A 23,470-nucleotide genomic window follows, 5' to 3' on the forward strand; every position below is an offset into this window, starting at 1 on the left:
TATTCTATAGTCTAGTCTAGTCTAGTCTACAAACTAGTCTATAGTCTAGTCTATAAACTAGTCTATAGTCTAGTCTATAGTCTAGTCTATAGTCTAGTCTATAGTCTAGTCTATAGTCTAGTCTATAGGCTAGTCTATAGTCTAGTCTATAGCCTAGTCTATAGTCTAGTCTATTGTCTAGTGTTTAGTCTAGTTTATTGCCTAGCTTATGGTCTAGTCTATAGTCTGGTCTATCGTCTAGTCTTTAGTCTAATCTGTAGTTTAGTCTATAGTCTAGTCTATAGTTTACTCTGTACTTAGTTACTTAATTTTATAAACTTTCCATGACTGTTTTCTAACACTTAAGTAAAAAGAACTGTATCTACATAAAACATGTTTTATTTTGATTATCTTTCTTTTGTATGTTTAGTGTTGTTTTAGTTGTTGTCTCAAATCAACAACAACTTCTAATAACAAAACAACAACAGAAATATAATTATTATAATACTTTTGTTGCTGTTTAATAACAACATAAAACCAGCAAAAAACAGAGAAAAAACTAAAGTCATACAAATCAAAACAATAAACCAAATCTCAAAGGTACAATTGACAATAAACATCAACAACAACAGCAACAAAAAATAATAAATAATAACAAAAACTAAACAAAAGCCAAAGAAAAACAATAAAAAAACAATTTAACATGAAAAACAATGTTTTTGAGAGTTTTTTTTTTTAATTATTTGTAAAGAAATTTGAAATGGAATTGTGTTAAGTGGTAAAATGTAAAAAAAAGAGACCTCAAATAAAAATGAGAGAACAGGGATATGAGTAGAGTTCTATTGTTTTCATTTTATTCTCTGGCGAGGGTCATAAATATAAACAAAAAAATTATATTAAATTTACAAGGTTAGTTAGAAAGTTTATGATAAAAAGAAAAACTCTATTGACAAAAAGTTTAGAAATTTTCACTAAAAGGGGGAAGGGAATATATCTTACGAAGACAGTTTTCTTTAGAAAAGAGTTTTACAGGGATACTTTGTTTTAGAAACGTGATTTTCAAGTTCAGTTTGTCTTATAGGAATATCTTGCAAGGGCAGTTTTCTTTATAGTTGTTTTAAGAGGGAGTTTAAACAACTGGACAAATTTCTTTGAAAACTTTATTTCTTTAATGAGAACAGTTTAGGATAGTTTTCTTTGTTCCTTTGAGAAAGCAGTTTTCTTAAAAAAGGCAGCTTTCTTTGGAAGAGCAGTTTTCTTTAAGTAACTGGGTTTCAAGGGCAGTTTTCTTTAGGAAACAGCTTTTCAAGGGCTGTTTTCTTTAGGAAACAGGTTTTCAAGGCAGTTTTCTTTAAAACTATTGCAGTTTTCTTTAGACAACTGTTTTTAAGGTACAGTTTCCTTAGAGTAGTGTGTTGTAAGAGCAGTTTTCTGTAGAAAACAGTTTTTTGTAGATTACAGTTTCTTTAGAAAGGTGTTATACGACAGCAGTTTTATGTAGGAAAAAGTTTTACGAGGGCAGTTTTTTTTACAAAATTCCTAAGAAAACAGTTTTGCTTAAGCAGTTGTCTTTAGAAAACTGTGTTCTATATAAAGGTGGTATGCGACAGCAGTTTTATGTAGGAAAGGGTTCTTTTTTAAATTTTTAGAAAACAGTTTTACGAAAAGTGTTATGCGAAAACATAAATCTTTAGAAAGTTTTTATGCTTAGCAGTTTTATGTACAAAAGAGTGTTACGAGGGCAGTTTCTTACAATATACATTTAAGAGAGCAGTTTTCTTATAAATAATTGTCTTTGATGTCAGTTTTCTATTCGGTGGCTTCAAGGGAGCGTATTTATGCAGAAAGTTTCTTTGTTTAGCAGTTTTGTGTAGAATTGTGTCTTACGCAGACAGTTTTATATGGAAAGATGTTTGAGATGGACAGTTTTTCGTTAAAACTTATCTTGTGTGGTCACATTTTTCTTGAAAAAGAATGTTTTATGCTGAGCAGTTTTTTTGTTTAAAAAGGCAGTATTTTATATATTGTTCTTTTGGGGAGCAGTTTTCTTAGAAAGGTATGTTTTTTCGATCAGTTTCTTGTAGAAAAAGTTCTTTTCCTAAGCAGTTTTCAGTGAAAAGTGGCTAAAGTTGCTAGTTTTCTCTAAATAGTTTCTAAAATGAGAAGTTTTCTATGGAAAATTAAATTTTGTGGGCAGTTTTCTATAGAAAAATATCTAATGTGATAAATTTTTTTTGTAAAAAATGTTCCTTTAATTAGTAGTTTTTCTATAGAAAAATATTTTTTGTGGATAGTTTTCTGTAAAAAGTATCTTTGGCTAGCAGTTTTTAATGAGTAGTTTTCTGTAAAAAGTGACTTTTTTTCTCAGTTTTCTGTAAAAAATATCTTTGGCTAGCAGTTTTCTGTAAAAAAAGAACCTTTTGTAGGCAGTTTTATATAGAATATGTTATTGATCAACAGTTTTCTTTAAACATTTTTCTTTTGTTGGCAGTTTTCTGTATGAGAATACCCTGCTTGGGCAGTTTATGTAGGAAAACTTTTGTGGTGAATTTTCCATTTGTTTTGCCAGCAGTGTTTCATAGAAAAGAGTAATATGTTGTCAGTTTTCTATAGAGAAATGTGTTTTTGGTGGTCAGTTTTCTGTATGTCGTTTATGTTTAGATTTCTATAATAAATTAGTTTTTAGCAAGAAATTATTATTTATGGGCAGTTTTTTCATATAAAATTATCTGTTATTGACAGTTTTCTTTAGAAAAGTGTCTTTTATCGTCAGTTTTTTCTACAAAAATATTCATGGGCAGTTTTTCATATTAAATTGTCTTTTATTGACAGTTTTTTCTACAAAAATATTCATGGGCTGTTTTTCATATTAAATTGTCTTTTATTGACAGTTTTCTTTTGAAGTGTGTTTTGTTGTCAGTTTTTTACTAAGAAAATATAATTCATGGACAGTTTTTCATACAAAATTAACTTTTATTAACAGTTTTCTTTAGAAAAGTGGCTTTTATTGTCAGTTTTTTCTACAATAATATTTTTTACTAAGAAAATATAATTCATGGACAGTTTTTCATACAAAATTAACTTTTATTGACAGTTTTCTTTAGAAAAATGTCTTTTATTAACAGTTTTCTTTAGAAAAGTGTCTTTTATTAACAGTTTTCTTTAGAAACGTGTTTTTTATTAACAGTTTTCTTTAGAAACGTGTCTTTTATTAACAGTTTTCTTTAGAAAAGTGTCTTTTATTATCAGTTTTCTATAGAAAAGTGTTAATTGGTAGTTAGTTTTCTGTGAAAAGTGTCGCTAACGTTGTCAGTTTTCTGCATGAGATTGTATTTTATGGGAAAATTTCTATAAGAAAGTGTCATAAGCTGGGCAGTTTTTTAAGCAGTTTTTTACATAAAAGTCTATTTTGGTGTTAGTTTTCTTAAGAAGCATGACTTTTGTGCACAATGTCCTGCACAAAAGTGTCATTCATGGTCAGTTTTTTTAAATTTCGCCTTCAGTTTTTTATGAAGAATAGTTTTCTTTTATAAAACTCTTGTTCGAAAATTGATATTCTTAAGAAAATCTTCCTTTCTGCTTTGACACTTGTAATTAAATACCAAAAATTCTTTTTGAAAAGACACCTCTAGGGATGATACAGTAACATGACCATTTGAAGAGAAGAAAATCTTCCAGAGAATTGAGAAAGGAGCCCAAGGTATGATACAATAACATGACCATTTGAACAAATGAAAATCTTTCAAAGACTAGAGAAACAAACTTAAGTAAACAAAGAAAAAAATCTAAATTTTGTTTTAATATTTTGTTGAACATTCCGTCCCCCCCCCCAGAGATGGAGATTAAGCAGGAAAATCAAAAGATTACAATAAATACCTTAAGGAGTTGAGAAAGAAGGACGTATGTAGAGGAAGTGGTGACATTGTAAGTGTGGAAATGAATGTAATGAAATCTCATTTTGTTGAAAAGGACATTTAAGAAAAATATATAAAACTTATCCTGGTGGTAAACACACATGATAAATGTTTTCTATTTTTTTTTTTTTTTTGTTCCTGAGAGACATGAAGATGATGATAATGGTTAGCAAACTATAAAAGGGAAATGATAGACTATAAACCGTTTTAGGAAGAGCAGAGTGTTTTCATGATTAGATTTCAAAAGACAGCTGAAGAGCAATTTTATAAAGGAAATTTAAAAGATGCAAGGTTATTGGCCAGAGAGGTCCAGAAGGGGGGGGGGGGGGGGGGAAGTACAATAATGAGAGTGGAGGTGTAGTAGATGAAATGTTTGTGTCATCATTTGATTAACCACAAATGATGGATGATAACTAAACATTTAAGATTAGATTTTCTTGATATTTGTTTATTTCTATACAACACTTAAGCAGCACTCACACATGTATTGTAAAAAGAAAAAAGACACTTAAGCTTTTGATAAATGTCAAAATCTTTAATGACATTAATGTTTGGAAAATGAAAAGCTTTTGGGGTCAAAACAAGAACTAAGATAAAGACAATCTTGGAATTTCTTAAAAGAATTTCTTATATAATATTGTTAAAACAACTTTTTCCTATTTCTGTCTCTCTCTCTCTCTCTCTCCTTAGCTTAGTTGTTGTTTTTTTTTTTTTTTTTTTTGGAAAAACCATTAATTTCTTTTAACATATTTTTATATTTCTGTTTTATTAAACAATAATTGAAAAAAAATCTGTTTTCTTGTTACACTAAAAAGCCATTAATATCAAAATATAAAAGATTTCCGTTTTCTTGCTATGTTCCCACTAATTAAATTCTTAAGATAAAATTTATGTTGCAAGTTTTATCAAAAATATTTATTGAATTTTTTTTGGTAAGTATTTGGGAAAAGGGAAAGTAAACCTTTAACAAAAAAGACAAAAAAATATTTTCCTTTTTCTTCTCGTTTCTTTTTACACTCAATTAACTTGTTTGTCTTTTGTTTTAATGTAATTTCTTTTATTCTTATTCTCTTTTCTTTTTCTATTTCTTAAATCTAAAAGATTTTTATACATATTTGTAGAAAAACTAAATTACACATACACACATACATACATATACATTTACAGCAGCTGTCAATAACTTTTCTTTTGTGTTTTTATTACAACAATAACAAAAAGGAGAAAAAGTTTTCATTAAACAGCTGGCTAGATTAAATAAAACATTGTCCAAACTTACCATGTCATTAAATTTGTAAATAATATTTAATGATATCATTAAATGGACATACAATTATATACACACACACTCACTAACTCACACACACATACAAATTATTACATAATATTGCAAAAAACAAAAGCTGTGGTCTCGCAATGACAGTTTTCAACTGAAAATAGGCCTCGCAAACACTGTTTATACCCTACACCACTATAGTGGGAAGGGTATTATACGTTTGTGTTGATGTTTGTAACATACAAAAATATTGGTCCAATACCCACCTTAAAGTATACCGATCGATTCAGAATCATTTTCTGAGTCGATTAAGACATGTCCGTCCGTCTGTCCGGCTGGCTGTCCATGTAAACCTTGTGCGCAAGGTACAGGCCGCAATTTTCAAGATAATTTGATGAAATTTGGACCAAGCATGTTTTTTGGCACAGGGAAAATGGTTGAAATCGGTCCATTATTTCACCTAGCCCCCATACAACCGTACCTCCCGATTTGAACTTTTTATGCCATAATTACGTCAAATATTCTATTATCTCTCTAAAAATTGGCATAAATAAGTTTTACATAAGTATTTATGACACTGCAGATTTTCGTAAGGATCGGCCTATATTTGACCCTAGCCCCCATACAAACCCCCCTTCAAAAAATGTCTAAAACGTCTAAAATTGACTTGTAACCATTTGTATCGTAATGAAACTCAACAAAACAAAACTAACTGTTATTTAAAAATATATCCTTTTCCCAAATTTACCGAGGATCGGCCCAATTTGACCTATATAAAGCCTCATTTAGAAATTTTAGTTTTTTTATCAATAAATTGCTTAAATATTTTGGAAAAATATTCAACATAAAAGTTTCTTTATAAAAAGTAAAAATTTTAAAAATATACTCATGGTATAGGGTATTATAGGGTCGGCCATGCCCGACTATACTTTCCTACTTGTTTATTATAAAAATGGTCTCGCAAATTCACTTTCCCTATAGAAAACATCTTGAAAGTACACTTTTCTAAAGAAAAACCATCTCGCTAAGTTATGTTTGTAAAAAAACAGCCTCGCAAAATAATTCTTTTAAGAAAATTACAGAAAACACAGAAAAATGCTTTGCAAATTTCATCAGAAAAACTGTCTCGCAAAGTAATATTGTTTTAAAGAAAACTAGCAAACTTAACTTTCAAAGGAAGTAGGCCACGCAAACACTCTTTTTACTACAAAAATGGTCTCGCAAACACTGTTTTATTATAAAAATGGTCTCGCAAATACACTTGCCTTATAGAAAACGTCGTAAATACACTTTTCTAAAGAAAAACTGCCTCGCAAAGTTATGCTTTTAAAAAACACTGCCTCGCAAGATAATTGTCTTAAGAAAATTACTTTACAAAACTAATTTTTTTTAAGAATTTTAGAAAAACTGTCTCGCAATATAATTTTTCTACAGAAAACTGACTCGCAAATGCAAATTTCTTAAAAAAATTGCATTATGTTTTTTAAGAAATCTCAAATATAGTTTTCAACGGAAGATAGGCTTCGTAAACACTGTTTTATTTTAAAGAAATGGTCTCGCAAATACATCTTTCTTATAGAAACCCCTGTGCAAAGTTATGTTTTAAAAAAAACAATTTTCTTAAAAAAATTACCCTCGAAAATGCACTTTTTCTAAGAAAACCCTCTCGCAAATACAATTTAAGAAAAACCCGCTTTGCAATGTAATTTTTCTACAGAAAACTGCCTCGCATTTCTAAGAAAACCCTCTCGCAAATACAATTTAAGAAAAAACCGCTTTGCAATGTAATTTCTCTACAGAAAACTGCCTCGCATATCCAAATTTCTTAAGAAAAACTGACTTGTATAGTAATGTTTTTAAAGAAAGCTCGCAAAAATAGTTTTTAAAGAAAATACTCTCGCAAATACACTTTCCTTATAGAAAACCTTTTGCAAATACACTTTTCTAAAGAAAAACAGTCTCGCAAAGTTATATTTGTAAAAAACACAGCCTCGCAAGACAATTCTCTTATGAAATTTTTAAAAGTAAAACCACCTTGCAATGTAATTTTTCCACAGAAAACTACCTCGCAAATACAAATTTCTTAAAAAAACTGTCTTGTGAAGTAATATTAAAAAAAAAACTGCTTCGCAAGACTATTCTCTAAAGAAAATTGCTTTGCAAAACTAATTTTCACAAGAAAACAGTCTTGCAAACGTAGTTTTTTAAAGAAAACTTCCTTTCTAAGTAATTTTTCGAAAGAAAACTTCATCGCAAATGCTCTTTTTCAATGAAGAACCTCTCGCTAATATACTTTTTTTAAGAAAAAACCATATCGCAAAGTATTTTTTTAAGAACTGCCTCGCAAAGTCATTTATCTAAAGAAAACTGCCTCGCAAAGTCATTTATCTAAAGAAAACTGCCTCGCAAAGTCATTTATCTAAAGAAAACTGCCTCGCAAACTTATTTCTTTTAATTTCAAACGGTATTCCAAACATTTCTTATAAAAACTGACTCTGTTTCTAAGAAACTGTAAAAATATCTTTGTTTGGCAGTTTTATTTGGTAAGTTTGTGTGTTTGAGCAGTTTTCTACAAAAGAGTGTCTTTAAGGAAAGTATTTATAGGAAAGTTTCCTTGGTCGACAGTTTTATGTATAAAAGTAACTTTCGCCAGCAGTTTTTTCATATCTTGTCAGTTTTTATGATTTTTTTTTTTTTTTTTTGGTGAGCAGTTATATAAATGTTTTCTTATAATTTCATTTATATGTAGTTTTCTATAGAAAATGTTTTAAAGAAACAGTTTTTCATATAAAAATTACCTCACAGGCAGTTTTCTATGCCAAGTTTAGCATTTTTCCATAAAAAAGTGTCTTTGTTAAACAGTTTTTTATACAAATAGGTTTGTTTTATTTTGCATATTTCTATGGAACAGTACCTTTTGTGAGCAGTTTTCCATAGACAACTTTCATCGTTGATCAGTTTTTTCTATAAAATTGTCTTTGTTTAGCAGTTTTATATAGAAAAGTGTTTTTGTTAAGCAGTTTTTTATACAAAAGTGGTTTTGTTAAACAGTTTTATATAGAAAAGTGTCTTCGTTAAACAGTTTTTTTTATACAATTGTTTTTGTTAAGCAGTTTTCTATAGAAAAGTGGATTTAATAGGAAGTTTTCTATACAAAGGTAGTTTTATTGAGTAGTTTTCTATAGAAAATTTTCTTCGTTAATCAGTTCTTTCTACAAAAGTGTCTTTTGTGAGCAGTTTTCTATATAAAAGGCACTTTTTTGAGCAGTTTTCCATTAAAGGTGTCTTCGTTGAGCTGTTGTTTATACAAGTGCTTCTGTTGAGCAGTTTTTTATATACATGTGTCATTGTTAAGCAGTTTTTTTATACAAAAGTGTCTTTGTTAAGCAATTTTCTATTAAATTATCTTTGTTGAGCAGTTTTTTATACAAAATTGCTATTGTTTGTCAGTTTTATAGAGAAAAGTGTGTTCGGTGAGCAGTTTTTTATACAAAAGTATTTTTTGTGAGCAGTTTCTATATAAAAGTGTTTTTTTTTGGCAGTTTTTAAAAAGAGTGTTTATTGAGCAGTTTTCTATAAAAAAATTGTATTTGTTAAGCTGTTTTTTATACAAAAGTGCCTTTGTTGAGCAGTTTTATAGTAAACCACTTTACTCGTTGAGCAGTTTTTTATGCAAATGCTTTTGTTGAGCAGTTTTTTGTAAAAAAAAGTGTCTTTTGTGAACAGTTCTTTGAGCAGTTTTCTATAGAAAAGTGTCTTTGTTGAGCAGTTTTTATAGAAAAGTGTCTTTGTTGTGCAGTTTTTTAAACAAAAAGCAGTTTTCTATAGAAAAAGTGTATTTAGTAAGCAGTTTTCTATACAAGAGTTTCTTTAGTGAGCAGTTTTCTACAGAAAAAAATTAAATAATTTGTTTATTAAATTGTAAATTAAAACATATTGTCCAACCACAACAGCAACATTGCTCGTTTTAATAAAATTTAATTTCTGTTTTTGTTATTGTTTTTATAAACAAAAGGAAAAAAGCAAAGCATACATCGTTTTGTTTTAAACAAAACTGTTTATTATGTGAAAAAAAGAGAGAGAAAGGAAAAGGGGGGGGGGGATAAAGATCAACTCCTTCTATTGTTATTTTGTTTTCATGTTGTTGTAATGACATTTTTCGTTGTTGTTGCGATTATTGTTTTTAATTAATGTTTTGTAAATCATTTTGTTAACATTGTCACTTTGTCAGAGCTTTGTATTTGTAATTGTAAAAAATCACTCCACCATTTATCTTTAGGAATTTCTTTTATTTTTTTTTTTCATAAAAATGTTTTAATTTATGAATTAATTTTCATGAGGTTAAAAATATAACAATGGCAGTGTTGTAAAACTATATATAATATTTACATATATAAAATAAAACTGCCAACAAATCATTTTGTTTTTTTAAATTTAATAATGATTGTGGTTTTTACGATTAATTATAATTCTTTTCTCTTGTTTTATGTTATTGTTGTTATTTTGCTGAGTTTCTGCTATTTAAGTAAAATTTTGTGTGTGTCTGTGTGTGTAATGTATTTTTTTCATAAACATTTTCTAATTAATTCTTGTCATTTAAGCGCCAAGACTTTTTGTTTTAATTAATGGAAATTATTTTGTAATACACATTTAAAAAAAATTATTTAAAATTTTTAAGAATTCAAATTTATTTTTAAAAAATTTCTACATTTTAAGTTTTTATTTACAAAAATGTTCTAGTATCTAACAGGGTCAGTTTTCTATAGTTTTCTTTAATGAGCAATTTTCTATACAAGAGTGTTTTAGGTTAAAAGTTTTCTATAGACTATTGTCTTTTTAGAGCCGTTTTCTAAAGAAAAGTGGGTTTGCTAAGCAGTTTTTTCTAGAAATGTAAATTTAAAGAGCAGTTTTCTGTAGAAATCTGAATTTAGAGCAGTTTTCTATATAAAGAATCCTTTATTAAAAATAGTTTTCCATATAGAACAAGTGTCATAGATGAACAGTTTTTTAAACAAAATTGGATAGAAGTTTTTCATAAAAAAAGAGTCATGTATAAGCAGTTTTATATACAAAAATTTCTTTAATGAGCAGTTTTCTATAGAAAAATGTTTTTAAAAAACAGTATTCTGTAGTAAAGTTTTTTTAGTAAGCAGTTTTTTATACAAAAGTATAGTTTTCGATAGAAAAATGTTTTTTTGTGTCACTTTTCTTAATAAAAATAACTTTAGTGAGCAGTTTTTTATATAAAAGCCTCATTAATGAGCAGTTTTATATATTAAAATTTTATAAGTAAACAGTTTTCTAAAGAGAAGTGTTTTTGTTGAGCAATTTTCTATACAAAAGTGTATTTTTTATACACTTACAAAAATTGAGCAGTTTTTTTATAAAAACTGTCGAGCAGTTTTTTATAAAAACTGTCAAACAGTTTTTTATAAAAACTGTCGAGCAGTTTTTTATAAAAAACTGTCGAGCAGTTTGGTATAAAAACAAAAGCGTATTTTTGATAGAAAAAAGTTTTTTGTGTCAGTTTTCTAAATTAAAATAACTTTAGTGAGCAGTTTTTTATATAAAAGCGTCATTAATGAGCAGTTTTATATATTAAAAGTTTATAAGTAAACAGTTTTCTAAAAAGAAGTGTTTTTCTTGAACAGTTTTCTAAAGAGAAGTGTTTTTCTTGAACAGTTTTCTATAGAAAAGTTTCTTTGTTAAGCAGTTTTCTATACAAAAGTGTCTTTTTTAAACGCTTATAAAAGTGTCTTTATTGAGCAGTTTTGTATAAAATTATTGAGCAGTTTTGTATAAAATCTGTTAAGCAGTTTTGTATAAAAACTTTTGAGCAGTTTTGTATGAAAACTGTCAAGCAGTTTATATATGTATTAAAACTGTCCAGCAGTTTTGTATAAAAACTATCTTTGAAGAGCAGTTTTTATACAAAATTTTCTTAGACGAATAGTTTTCTATAAAAAGTGTCTTTGATTAGTTGTTTTCTATAGAAAAGTGTCTTTGTTAGGAAATTTCTTTGTTTAGCAGTTTTCTTTAAAATAGTTTTTTATAGGAAACTTTTAGAACAGCAGTTCTTTATAGGAAAATGTCTTTGAGGAGAAATTTTCTTAGAAAAGGTGCTTTTCTATACAATATTTTCTTTCGTGAGCAGTTTATATAGAAAAATCTCATTGCTGAGCAGTTTTCTATAGAAAAATATCTTTGTTGAGCAGTTTTCTTTACAAAAGTTTCTTTGTTGAGTAGCTTTCTGTAGAAAAGTGGCTTAAATGAGCAATTTTTTATGAAAAAAAAGTTTGAAGAGCAGTTTTTTTATACAAAAATTTCTTAGGTGATCAGTTTTTTATACAAAAAATCTTTGGTGAACTGCCTTCTATGGAAAAGTGGCTTTAATAGGCAATTATTATTCAAAGTTTTTTTTGAAGAGCAGTTTCCTATACAAAAATTCCTTTGGGGAGCCGTTTTCCATAGAAAAGTGTATTTGCTGAATTGCAGATTTTTTGTTAAGCAGCTTTCTGTAGAAAGTAGCGTAAATGAGGAGTTTTTTATACAAAAGTTTCTTTAAAATGTATTTTCTTTGGTAAGCAGTTTTCCATACAAAAGTGTCTTTGTTGAACTGATTTCTATGAAAAATTAGCTTTAACGAGCAGTTCTTATACAAAAGTTTCTTTGAAAATCAATATTCTATTGAAAAGTGTCTTTACGGAACAATTTGCTAAAGAAAAGTATCATTATTGAGCAGTTTTCTATTGAAAAAGTATCTTATTGAGCTGTTTTTAATTGCCGAACAATTTTCTATAGAAAAGTTTCATTGTTAAACAGTTTTCTATATAGAAATATCTTTCTTGATTAGGTTTCTATAAAAAAAAGTTCCTTTGTTGAGCTGTTTCTATACAAAATTTTTTTAAATGAAAAGTTTTCTATAACAAGTTTCTTTTACGAGCAGTTTTCTATAGAAAATTGTTTTTGTTGAGCAGTTTTCTATAAAAAATTTCTTTGGAGCGCAATTTTCTATAGAAAATAGTTTTTGTTAAGCAGGTTTCTATAAAAAGTTTGTTTGGTGCTTGAATTAAAAATTCTGTATACAAAAGTTTGTGAGTGTGTAGTTTCTTATAGAAAAACTGTCTTCAGTCTTCTATATGAAAGTGTTATTGTTGAGCATTTTTCTATAGATAAGTGTCTTTGGTAGTCAGTTTTCTTGGAAAATCTATGGAGCAGTTTTCTATACAAAATTTCTTGCGTAAGCAGTTTTCTATAAAAAGTTTCTTCGATAATCAATTTTTTATAGAAAAGTAAAATTGTTGAGCAGTTTTCTATAAAAAAGTATATATGTTCAGCAGTTTTCTGTAGAAAATTATATTTGTTAAGCAGTTTTCTATAGAAAAGTAGATTTTATAAGAATTTTTATATACAAACGTTTCTGAATACGCAATTTTCTATAAAAAACTGTCTTTAGTGAGCAGTTGTCTATAGAAAAGTGTCTTGGTGGAACATTTTTCTATAGAAAAGTGTCTTGGTCGAAGAGTTTCTTTAGAGATGTGTCTTTTTTGAGCAGTTTTCTGTAGAAAAGATGATTTTGTTAGAATTTTTATATACAAACGTTTCTGGGTGCGCAGTTTTCTATAAAAACTGTATTTTAGTTAAGAGTTCTCTATAGAAAAGTGTCTTGGTGGAACCGTTTTCTATAGAAAAGTGTCTTGCTGGAAGAGTTTTCTATAGGAAAGTGTGTTGATGGAACAGTTTTCTATAGAAAAGTGTCTTTTTTATCTGAAAAGTGTGTTGGTGGAGCAGTTGTCTATAGAAAAGTGTCTTGGTGGATCAGTTTTCTATAAAAAAAGTGTCTTGGTGGATCAGTTTTCTATAGAAAAGTGTCTTGGTGGAAGAGTTTTCTATAGAAAAGTGTGTTGGTGGAAGAGTTTTCTATAGAAAAGTGTGTTGGAGGAACAGTTTTCTACAGAAAAGTGTGTTGGTGGAAGAGTTTTCTATAGAAAAGTGTTTTGGAGGAACAGTTTTCTACAGAAAAGTGTGTTGGTGGAAGAGTTTTCTATAGAAATGTGTGTTGGTAGAACAGTTTTCTATAGAAAAGTGTCTGGTGGAAGAGTTTTCTATAGAATAGTGTGTTGGTGGAACAGTTTTCTATAGAAAAGTGTCCTGGTGGATCAGTTTTCTATAGAAAAGTATCATGGAAGATTTTTCTATTAATAAGTGTCTTGGTGCAACAGGTTTTCATAAAAAAGTGTCTTGGTGGAGTAGTTTTCTATTGAAAACTTTGGTGAGCAGTTTTCTTTGAAAAATGTTTCTTTAATGGTAAATTTTCTATAGTAAAGTTTCTAAATTAAGCAGTTTTCTATTAAAAAATTATCTTAAAAAGCTATTTTTTAATCTATTTTGGAACAACAGTATTAAAGGTCTTTGCTCTAAAAAACTTGTTATTAATGTTGAATGATAGTGAAAATAATTGCTTACCTTTATTTTAAAACTTATTTTTCCGTAAGTGTTTTAAAGGTCCTTGTCCTCTATCATTAGAAATACACATATGTTAGGAAATTATAACATACACACACCGTGTTAATTAGGATTAATTGCTTGTAAAGCATCTTCCTGTTTATTTTGCTGCTGCTGCTGTTGCTGTGTGTGCGTTTCATTATCCTGAAGCATGTGTGTAAATTTATTCTGCTTAACAAAATCTAAACAAAAAAAAGAAGAGAAAATGTTACAAAATATTTGTTATAAAAGTATTTATGTAGGCAAAAAAAATATTACATAAATATATGATTGCTCTATTCCTGTCTTGACACGAATGAGTGTCATTTTAAGTTGTTATTTTTTAGGATTTTTTTTTATTATAAAATTTAAATGCCCTGGAGCTGTAAGTCCCAGGAGCTGAATAGAAAACTAGCTAAAGGGAAAAAGATGATAACAGCAATCTATGAACACATAGGAAAATATGAAAAATTATTTTACTAAAAAAAGAAGTCATAAATTTCATGAATTCCTTTCAAATAGAGAAAATTTTGAATAGAGAGTAAATTGCTTAGGAAAAAAGCTTTTCTATATAAAATTTCAATTAAAGAAAAATTTTCACTAAAAAACTTTTCACTAAAACAAATTTTCTTTTACAAAAAACTGTCTACTTTATAAATTTCTATAAAAAACTGCTCTTAAAATGTAGCTTTTCTATAAAAAACTAACACTTTTGCTAAGAAAGCAAGACTCTAAAAAACCTTTCTATAGAAAACTGCAAAGATACTTTTTTTTATTTATAAAACTGCTTACTGAAAGATTTTGTCTATAGAAAACTGCTCACCATTGAAAATATTTAATAAAAACTTAAACATACTTTTCTTTTGAAAACTTTCACAGATCCTTTTCTGTAGAAAACTGCTATTAGAATACATCTTAATTTAAAAAACTGCCCTACAAAGACACTTCTTAAAAAAAACTGACCAATAAAAACACTTTTGTAAAGAAAACTTTACATCAAAGTCATTTCCATAGAAATTTGTTCACAAAAGAAACTTTTCTATAGATAACTGCTCACTACAGACACTTTTTATATCTTTATATAAAAAACTGCCCTAAATAGACACTGACCAATAAAAACATTTTTGTAAAGAAAACCTTTCACCAAAGTCATTTTCATAGAAAAATGTTTACTTAAGAAACTTTTCTATAGATAACTGCTCACCACAGACACTTTTATAGAAAACTGCTCACAGAAAACACTTTCCTATAAATAACTGCTCACCAAAGCTATTCTTATATTCTTTATATTAAAAAAAATTAATATAAAAAACTGCCCATTTAAAAAGTTTTTCACAAAAAACTGTCCACCTGAGACCTTTTTAAGAAAACTGAATGATCTTTACTGTAGAAAACTGCTCAATACAAACAGTTTTCTATATAAAACTGTATAATAAAGACACTATCCTTTAAAAAACTGCTCTTAACTTACAATATTTTCTAAGGAAAAGTGTATAAAGAAACTCTACCTTAGATAACTGCTCAACTTAGATATTTTTTGTACAAAAAACTGTTCTAAAAAATACTTCTATAAAAACGTCCCAAAAATCTACAAAACTGCACTTATCAGATACTTTTCTATAGAAAACTGTTCTAAAAAGTCTTTTCTTTAAAAAACTGCCCAACGGAGACACTTTTCTATTAAAAACTGCTCAGCAGAGACACTTTTTTAAAGAAAACTGCCCAATAATAACAATTTTCTCTAAAAACTGCTTTGAAAAATACCAATGTAATACACTTTTCTATAAAATAAAAAACTCTTGTTTATTAAAGAAAAAACTGTCCATTTGAATGTATTTTCTTAAAAAAACTGCTATAAGAAAAACTATTAGAAAATAACCACTGCTCTTAAAAACACTTTAAAATAAAGAAAACTGACTTAATACACTTTTCTAAAAAAACAGCTTTATAGAAAACTGCTTCCATAAAACACTTAAACAATAGAAAACTGAAATTATACAAACTTTTCAACAGAAAACTGCTGACAAAAAACATTTTTATATTGAACTTTTCCAAAGACAATTGCTAACAAGCAACACTTTTTTATTAAAAACTGACAACGAAAATAGTTTTATAGAAAAACTGCTGACTAAAGAAACTTTTGTCTAAAACTTTAATGCTCAGTTTTAGACTAAAGTTTTCTTTTCTTCTTTTTTAAAAAGTGCTTCCATAAAAATTTCTCTATAAAAACTATACACTAATAACAGTTTTCCGTAGAAAAAATGGTCCCTAAAACACAAGTATCGAAAAAATTGTCCATCAAACAAAGTTTTCTCTAGAAAACTATTCTTAAAAATCTATTTTATATAAAAAAAACTGACATATAAAATTTTATTTAAAAACTGCTTATAAAACAAACAGCAAACTAACTGCTCAAAAATACTTTTTTTATAAAAAAAACTGGCCAGAAATTTTTCTATAGAAAACTGATCCACCAATACACTTTTCTATAGAAAACTGTTTCACCAACACACTTTTCTATAGAAAACTGATCCACTAAGACACTTTTCTATAGAAAACTGATCCACTAAGACACTTTTCTATAGAAAACTGATCCACTAAGACACTTTTCTATAGAAAACTGTTCCACCAACACACTTTTCTATAGAAAACTCTTCCACCAGACACTTTTCTATACAAAACTGTTCCACCAACACACTTTTCTATAGAAAACTCTTCCACCAAGACACTTTTCTATAGAAAACTCTTCCACCAAGATACTTTTCTATAGAAAACTGTCTCAAGAAAACTGTCCATCACACAATTTTTCTGTAGAAAACTGCTCTTAAAAACAATTAAAGAAACTTTTTTTATATAAAACTGCCAATTACATAAACTTTACTATCGAAACACAAGTCTCCAAAAAAAAAACTAAAAAATCTTTTCTATTGAAAACTGCTCCCATAAAACACTTGTATATAAAAAAACTGTTTATCAAACAAACTTTTTTATATAAAACTGCTCCCATAAAACACAAGTCTTCAAAAAACTGTCCACAAAACAAATGTTTCTATAGAAAACTGCTTTCGAAAATCTCTTTATATAAAAAACTCTCAACTAAATAAACTTATCTAAGAAAAACTGTCCAATACAGTTCAAAAACCAATTAAGAAAAAAATTCTAATAGAATACAGAGTATTCAATAGAAAACTGCCTACTAAAAAAACTGCCAATAGAAAAAAAATTTCTATAGAAAACTGCCCATAAGTACTTTTTACAAAAATGATCATAAAATTTCCTTTTCTATAAAATATTGCCTAACGAAAGCATTTCTATAGAAAAAACTGCCTATGAAATAGAATTTTCTTATAAAACTGTTAAACAGTGTCTGTAAAAAAAAAAACTGTTTAACAGTTTTACTTTATTGAGTTTTCAATAGAAAACTCTCTTATATCAAAAACTTTGTCCTGTTCAGCGTTGTTTTTGTTTGTTTGGTGAGCAGTTTTTTGTTATATAGAAATAACGAGAAAAACTGCCCACTTAAAAAATTTGTTGTAAGAAAACTGTCCAACAATCTAGAAAACTGCTGATTAAATCAACTTTTTTATAGAAAATTCTTCTTGTAAACACTTTTATCTTTGAACTCTATTTGTTTGTTATAGAAAAAACTGCCTTGTATTTTTTTATATTGAAAACTATAATTATACCATTTGAGCAGTTTTTTTTTTCGAAAATTTATTTTTAATTTACAAAAGTTTTTTCGTTGTTGTTTTTGTTAATTTGATAACCAATTAATGTTGCAATAATTACACAAAGAAAAAAAACTGCAAGAAAAACGCACAAGTTGAATAAACTAAATGATTTTTTCAACAACAACAACAACCTTAACTGCTTTGGTCACTACAAGCAGTTTTATTATGAAAAACTTTGCGTTTTTTTCTTTTCTGACTTAATTTCAATTATCAAAGTTGCATGCCTCATCATCATGATCGTTATGATGATTAACATAACATTCATTTGTATAATAATAAATGTTGCATGGTTGCTGTGTATGCTGCTGTTGTTGTTGATGATGTTGTTAATGCTGTTGTTATTGTTGCTGCTGCTGTTGTTGTTGTTGCTGCTGTTGCGAAACTCTTAAGTGAAAGTGAAAAATCCTTAATGGTCAAAATTTTATGCAAAAACAACAACAACAGTAGTTAATCAACTTTTTTTTCATTATTTTTTTTCTGTGAGTATATGCAGCAATTTTGATTTCATTGAACTTTAATAGAGATGATTGTTAAAAATTCAATTACATTTTAAATGCAGCAGTTTTTTTTTTCTATCTTTCTTTCGGTTTGTTTGTGTGTGTGTATGTTTTCGCCTGCAAGTTGCTATACAAACGGGTTTCTATCTAATAAACCTGGTTATAGTTTGGATTGGAAAAGGCTGTTAGTTCATTTTTCCATATTGGGTTTTTATTTTTTGTATTTTATTTTATTTCATTATTGTCCATAATATAACATGATTGCGTGCTTAATAAACTTTAGAAAAAGTTGCAATTTGTGTTGAGTTTTTTTTAGACTATAGACTAGACTATAGACTAGACTATAGACTAGACTATAGACTAGACTATAGACTAGACTATAGACTAGACTATAGACTAGACTATAGACTAGACTATAGACTAGACTATAGACTAGACTATAGACTAGACTATAAACTAGACTATAGACTAGACTAGACTATAGACTAGACTATAGACTGACTATAGACTAGACTATAGACTGACTATAGACTAGACTATAGACTAGACTATAGACTAGACAATTTGTCCTTGGACAGTTTTTTTTATAAAAACAAATTTTGAGCAGTTTTTTGTATAATGAACAGTTTTAACAGCTTTTTAAGAAGACTAGCTTTGGTTGTACTTGGTAGGCAGTTTTTTTTTTTTTGTAGAAAATTTTCTTTTTGAAGCGATCAGTTTTATATAGAAAATAGTTTTTGGTGAGCAGTTTTCTATAGAAAATAGTTTTTGGCGTGCTGTTTTCCAAAATCAAAATTCTATTGAGTTTTTTTAGAAAGTATCTTTCTCTGCCAGTTTTTTATTGAAAAAATACCTTCGCAGGGCAGTTTTCAATAAATAAGTTTCTTTTGTGTGAGCAGTTCTATTAGGAAAACTGTCAATGATAAGAAGTTTTTAAACAAAAATGTTGTTCAAAGTTTTCCATGCAAAAGTTTCTTTCCTAAGCACAGTTTTTATTAGAAAAGTGTCTTCATTAAGCAGTTTTCTTTTGAAAAGTGTCTTCGCTAAACTGTTGTCTATAGAAAAATGTCTTCGCTATAGAAAAATAACTTCTTTTAACAGTTTTCTTTAGAAAAAATCTTCGCTGAACAGTTTTCCTTAGGAAAATGTATTCGTTATTCATTTTTCTATAGAAAAGTGTCTTCCTTAAACAGTTTTTCTATAGAAATTCCATAGAAAAGTATTTTCTTTAAAAAGTTTTCATTAGAAAAGTGTCTTTACTAAAGATCTATCATTGAAAAGTGTCTTTGCTAAACAGTTCTCTATATAAAAGTCTCTTCGTTGAACATTTTTTATTAAAAAAAGTAGCTTTAACTTTCTTAGAAAAGTATCTTCGCTAAATAGAATAGTCTATCCTTAATAGAAAAGTCTCCCCGTTTTCTATAGAAAAAAGAGCTCATTAACAATTTTTCTAAAGAAAAGTATTTTTACTAAATAGTTGTCTATATATAAAAGTGTCTTTACTAAATAGTTTTCTATAGAAAAGTGTCTTTACTAAATAGTTTATTATAGAAAAGTGTCTTCACTAAACAACTTTCTTAGGAAAGTGTCTATGCTTAACAGTTTTCTAAAGAAAAGTCTCATCATTAAAAACATTTCTATAGAAAAGTGTCTTCTTTTACCAGTTTTAATAAGAAAAGTGTCTTAACTAAACAGTTTTCTATAGAAAAGTTTCTTCGTTAAACATTTTTCTATAAAAAAGTATCTTCTTTAAACAGTTTTCTTTAGAAAAGTGTCTTCACTAAAGATCTAACTTTGGAAAATGTCTTCCCCCTAAACAATTATCTATAAAAAAGTATCTTCAACTTTCTTAGGAAAGTGTCTTTGCTAAATAGTTGTTTATAGAAAAGTCTATTTGTTAAACAGTTTTCTATAGAAAAGAGTCCTCATTAAAAATTTTTCTATAGAAAAATGTCTGCTAAATAGTTTTCTATAGAAAGGTGTCTTCACTAAACAACTTTCTTAGGAAAGTGTCATATAGAAAAGTCTCATCGTTTAACATTTTTCTATAAAAAAAGTATCTTCTTTAAATAGTTTTCTTTAGAAAAGTGTCTTCACTAAACAGGTTTCTTTAGTAAAGTGTCTTCACTAAACAGTTTTCTTTAAAAAAGTCTCTTCATTAGATATTTTTTCTATAGAAAAATGTCTTCTTTTAATAGTTTTTATTAGAAAATGTTCTTCATTAAATTGTTTTCTTTAGAAAAGTCTCTTCGTTAGACATTTGCCTATAGAAAAGTATCTTCAGCTTTCTTAGGAAAGTTTCTTAGCTAAATAATTGCCTATAGAAAAAGTCTCTTTTTTAAACAGTTTTCTATAGAATAGTGTTTCTCATTAACAATTTTTGTATAAAAAAGTGTTAATCATTAACAATTTTTCTACAGAAAAGAATTTTCTTTAAACAGTTTCTATTAGAAAAGTGTCTTCACTAAACAATTATTTATAGAAAAGTGTCCCCACTAAATAGTTTTCTATACAAGTGATCGTTTTCTAATGTTTGTCTGAATTAAGAAGTCTCTTTTTTAAACAGTTTTCTATAGAAAAGTGTTTCTCATTAACAATTTTTTTATAGAAAAGTGTTCCACATTAAAAATTTTTGTATAGAAAAGCGTTTTCTTTAAACAGTTTCTGTTAGAATAGTGTCTTTACTAAACAATTATCTATAGAGGAGTGTCCTCACTAAATAGTTTTCTATACAAGTGATCGTTTTCTAATGTTAGTCTGAATTAAAAAAACACCTGTTTTCGTTAACACCTGTATGGATTACAAGATTTCTATATCGACCATCACCGGCCATTCAATTCGTTGATTTTTTTTCTAAAACAACACTTTACATTCGAATTCCATTCAAGCAGTTTAATACAAATTTTAAGCAAATATTTTTGCATTTTGTTGTTGTAGTTGTTGTTGTTGTTGTTTCTGTTATATATGTTTATTGAAATTGAGTTTATTAAACTTGATTGTATTTGAAAAGTATTAGTATGTAGAGAAAAAAACTTACAACATACAACTAAAGCACTATTTTGTTTTGTTGTTGTTGCAAAACTTTTCAAATATAAATTTTGTAATTTTTTTTTTTTTAAATTTAATTTTTTTTTTGCTTAAGAGAATACAAGGCAACCAAGTCAAAACATGGTCATTAACTAAAACAATTTGAGGCGATTATTGGAAATAAATCAAAATTTTTTTTAAAATAAATTAAGAAAAATTTCATTCTCTCTTCTTAAAGCGATAATTTTTAATAATTTCTATTTTTCCGTTTTTTTTTTTTTTTTCAGATTAAATTTTTAAAAACCAAAGAAGGTACCGCCATGGTCCAAATGGGTGATGCCGTCGCTGTTGAACGTTGCGTCCAACATTTGAATAACATTCCGATTGGCACAAGTGGCAGAATTCAAATTGCTTTCTCGAAACAAAATTTCTTATCTGAAGTTATAAATCCCTTCCTATTGCCCGATCATACACCCAGTTTTAAAGAATATACTGGATCTAAAAATAATCGTTTCCTATCGCCGGCACAGGCAAGCAAAAATCGTATACAACCACCGAGCAAGGTTAGTCTTTAAAAATACAAGTCCTTTGTTCTTTCTTAATTTTTTTTAACATATATGTATTTGTTGTTATTGTTGTTGTTGCTGTTGTTATAGATTTTACATTTCTTTAATACACCACCTGGCCTCACCGAAGACCAATTGATTGGCATTTTCAATATTAAAGAGGTTCCTGCCACATCTGTGCGATTATTCCCCTTGAAAACAGAACGTTCCTCATCGGGTCTAATTGAATTTCCAAATATTGCCCAGGCCGTTTTGGCCATTATGAAGTGCAATCATCTGCCAATTGAGGGTAAAGGTAAGCTTTTTTTCTTAATTAATTTAATTCCATAAAAAGAAATTTGTGAAAAAAGCAAGATTTTCCAAAACACTCTTTTCTCTACAAATCTCTTGTAAGAAAGACGCTTCTCTTTAGAACAGTCTATAGTCTTGACAATAGAACAGTATATAGTCTTGACTATAGAACAGTATATAGTCTTGACTATAGAACAGTCTATAGTCTTGACTATAGAACAGTCTATAGTCTTGACTATAGAACAGTCTATAGTCTTGACTATAGAACAGTCTATAGTCTTGACTATAGAACAGTCTATAGTCTTGACTATAGAACAGTCTATAGTCTTGACTATAGAACAGTCTATAGTCTTGACTATAGAACAGTCTATAGTCTTGACTATAGAACAGTCTATAGTCTTGACTATAGAACAGTCTATAGTCTTGACTATAGAATAGTCTATAGTCTTGACTATAGAACAGTCTATAGTCTTGACTATAGAACAGTCTATAGTCTTGACTATAGAACAGTCTATAGTCTTGACTATAGAACAGTCTATAGTCTTGACTATAGAACAGTCTATAGTCTTGACTATAGAACAGTTTATAGTCTTGACTATATAACAGTCTATAGTCTTGACGATATAACAGTCTATAGTCTTGACTATAGAACAGTCTATAGTCTTGACTATAGAACAGTCTATAGTCTTGACTATAGAACAGTCTATAGTCTTGACTATAGAAGAGTCTATAGTCTTAACTATAGAACAGTCTATAGTCTTGGCTATAGAACAGTCTATGGTCTGGACTATAGAACAGTCTATAGTCTTGACTATAGAACAGTCTATAGTCTTGACTATAAAGCAGTCTATAGTCTTGACTATAGATCAGTCTATAGTCTTGACTATAGAGCAGTCTATAGTCTTGACTATAGAACAGTCTATGGTCTGGACTATAGAACAGTCTATAGTCTTGACTATAGAACAGTCTATAGTCTTGACTATAAAGCAGTCTATAGTCTTGACTATAGATCAGTCTATAGTCTTGACTATAGAGCAGTCTATAGTCTTGACTATAGAACAGTCTATAGTCTAGACTATAGAACATTCTATAGTCTTGACTTTAGAACAGTCTACAGTCTTGACTATAGAACAGTCTACAGTCTTGACTATAGAACAGTCTATAGTATTGACTATAGAACATTCTATATAGTCTTGACTATAGAACAGATTATAGTCTTGACTAAAGAACAGTCTACAGTCTTGACTATAGAACAGTCTATAGTCTTGACTATAGAACAGTCTATAGTCTTGACTATAGAACAGTCTATAGTCTTGACTCTAGAACAATCTATAGTCTTGACTATAGAACAGTCTATAGTCTTGACTATAGAACAGACTATAGTCTTCACTATAGAACAGTCTATAGTCTTGACTATAGAGCAGTCTATAGTCTTGACTATAGCTAACTCTTCAGAAAAATTCTAAACAAAGACATTTTTCTATAGAAAACTGTTCAAGTAAGACACCTTTCTTTAGAAAACTCTGTAACAAAGACATATTTCTATAAAAAAAACAGTTTACACAAAGACTTGCATAGATAACTAGAACTGAATTAGAACTGAACTAGAACTGAACTAGAACTGAACTAGAACTGAACTAGAACTGAACTAGAACTGAACTAGAACTGAACTAGAACTGAACTAGAACTGAACTAGAACTGAACTAGA

At 28.1% G+C, this 23,470-nt stretch overlaps 1 protein-coding gene and 1 long non-coding RNA gene across 8 annotated transcripts in view; one reads left to right on the forward strand and one right to left on the reverse strand.

Annotated features, from left to right (window-relative positions):
• The window catches only part of LOC111682864 (heterogeneous nuclear ribonucleoprotein L), a 117,227-nt gene that overhangs the window by 92,902 nt on the left and 855 nt on the right, over nucleotides 1-23,470 (forward strand). For all 7 annotated transcript variants that reach the window (XM_046953747.1, XM_023444855.2, XM_046953749.1 and 4 more), the window contains 2 exons: nucleotides 21,193-21,468; nucleotides 21,562-21,766. In XM_046953747.1, coding sequence (XP_046809703.1) covers nucleotides 21,193-21,468; nucleotides 21,562-21,766 — 481 coding nt within the window. The remainder of the gene's footprint in view (nucleotides 1-21,192; nucleotides 21,469-21,561; nucleotides 21,767-23,470) is intronic.
• Nucleotides 1-23,470, reverse strand: part of LOC124420546 — an 88,125-nt gene that overhangs the window by 29,043 nt on the left and 35,612 nt on the right. Inside the window, exon 2 of the long non-coding RNA XR_006941264.1 lies at nucleotides 13,633-13,853. This is a non-coding gene — a long non-coding RNA (uncharacterized LOC124420546). The remainder of the gene's footprint in view (nucleotides 1-13,632; nucleotides 13,854-23,470) is intronic.

This window comes from Lucilia cuprina, chromosome 6 (genome assembly GCF_022045245.1).
Source record: "Lucilia cuprina isolate Lc7/37 chromosome 6, ASM2204524v1, whole genome shotgun sequence".
Taxonomy (NCBI): Eukaryota; Metazoa; Arthropoda; class Insecta; order Diptera; family Calliphoridae; genus Lucilia; species Lucilia cuprina.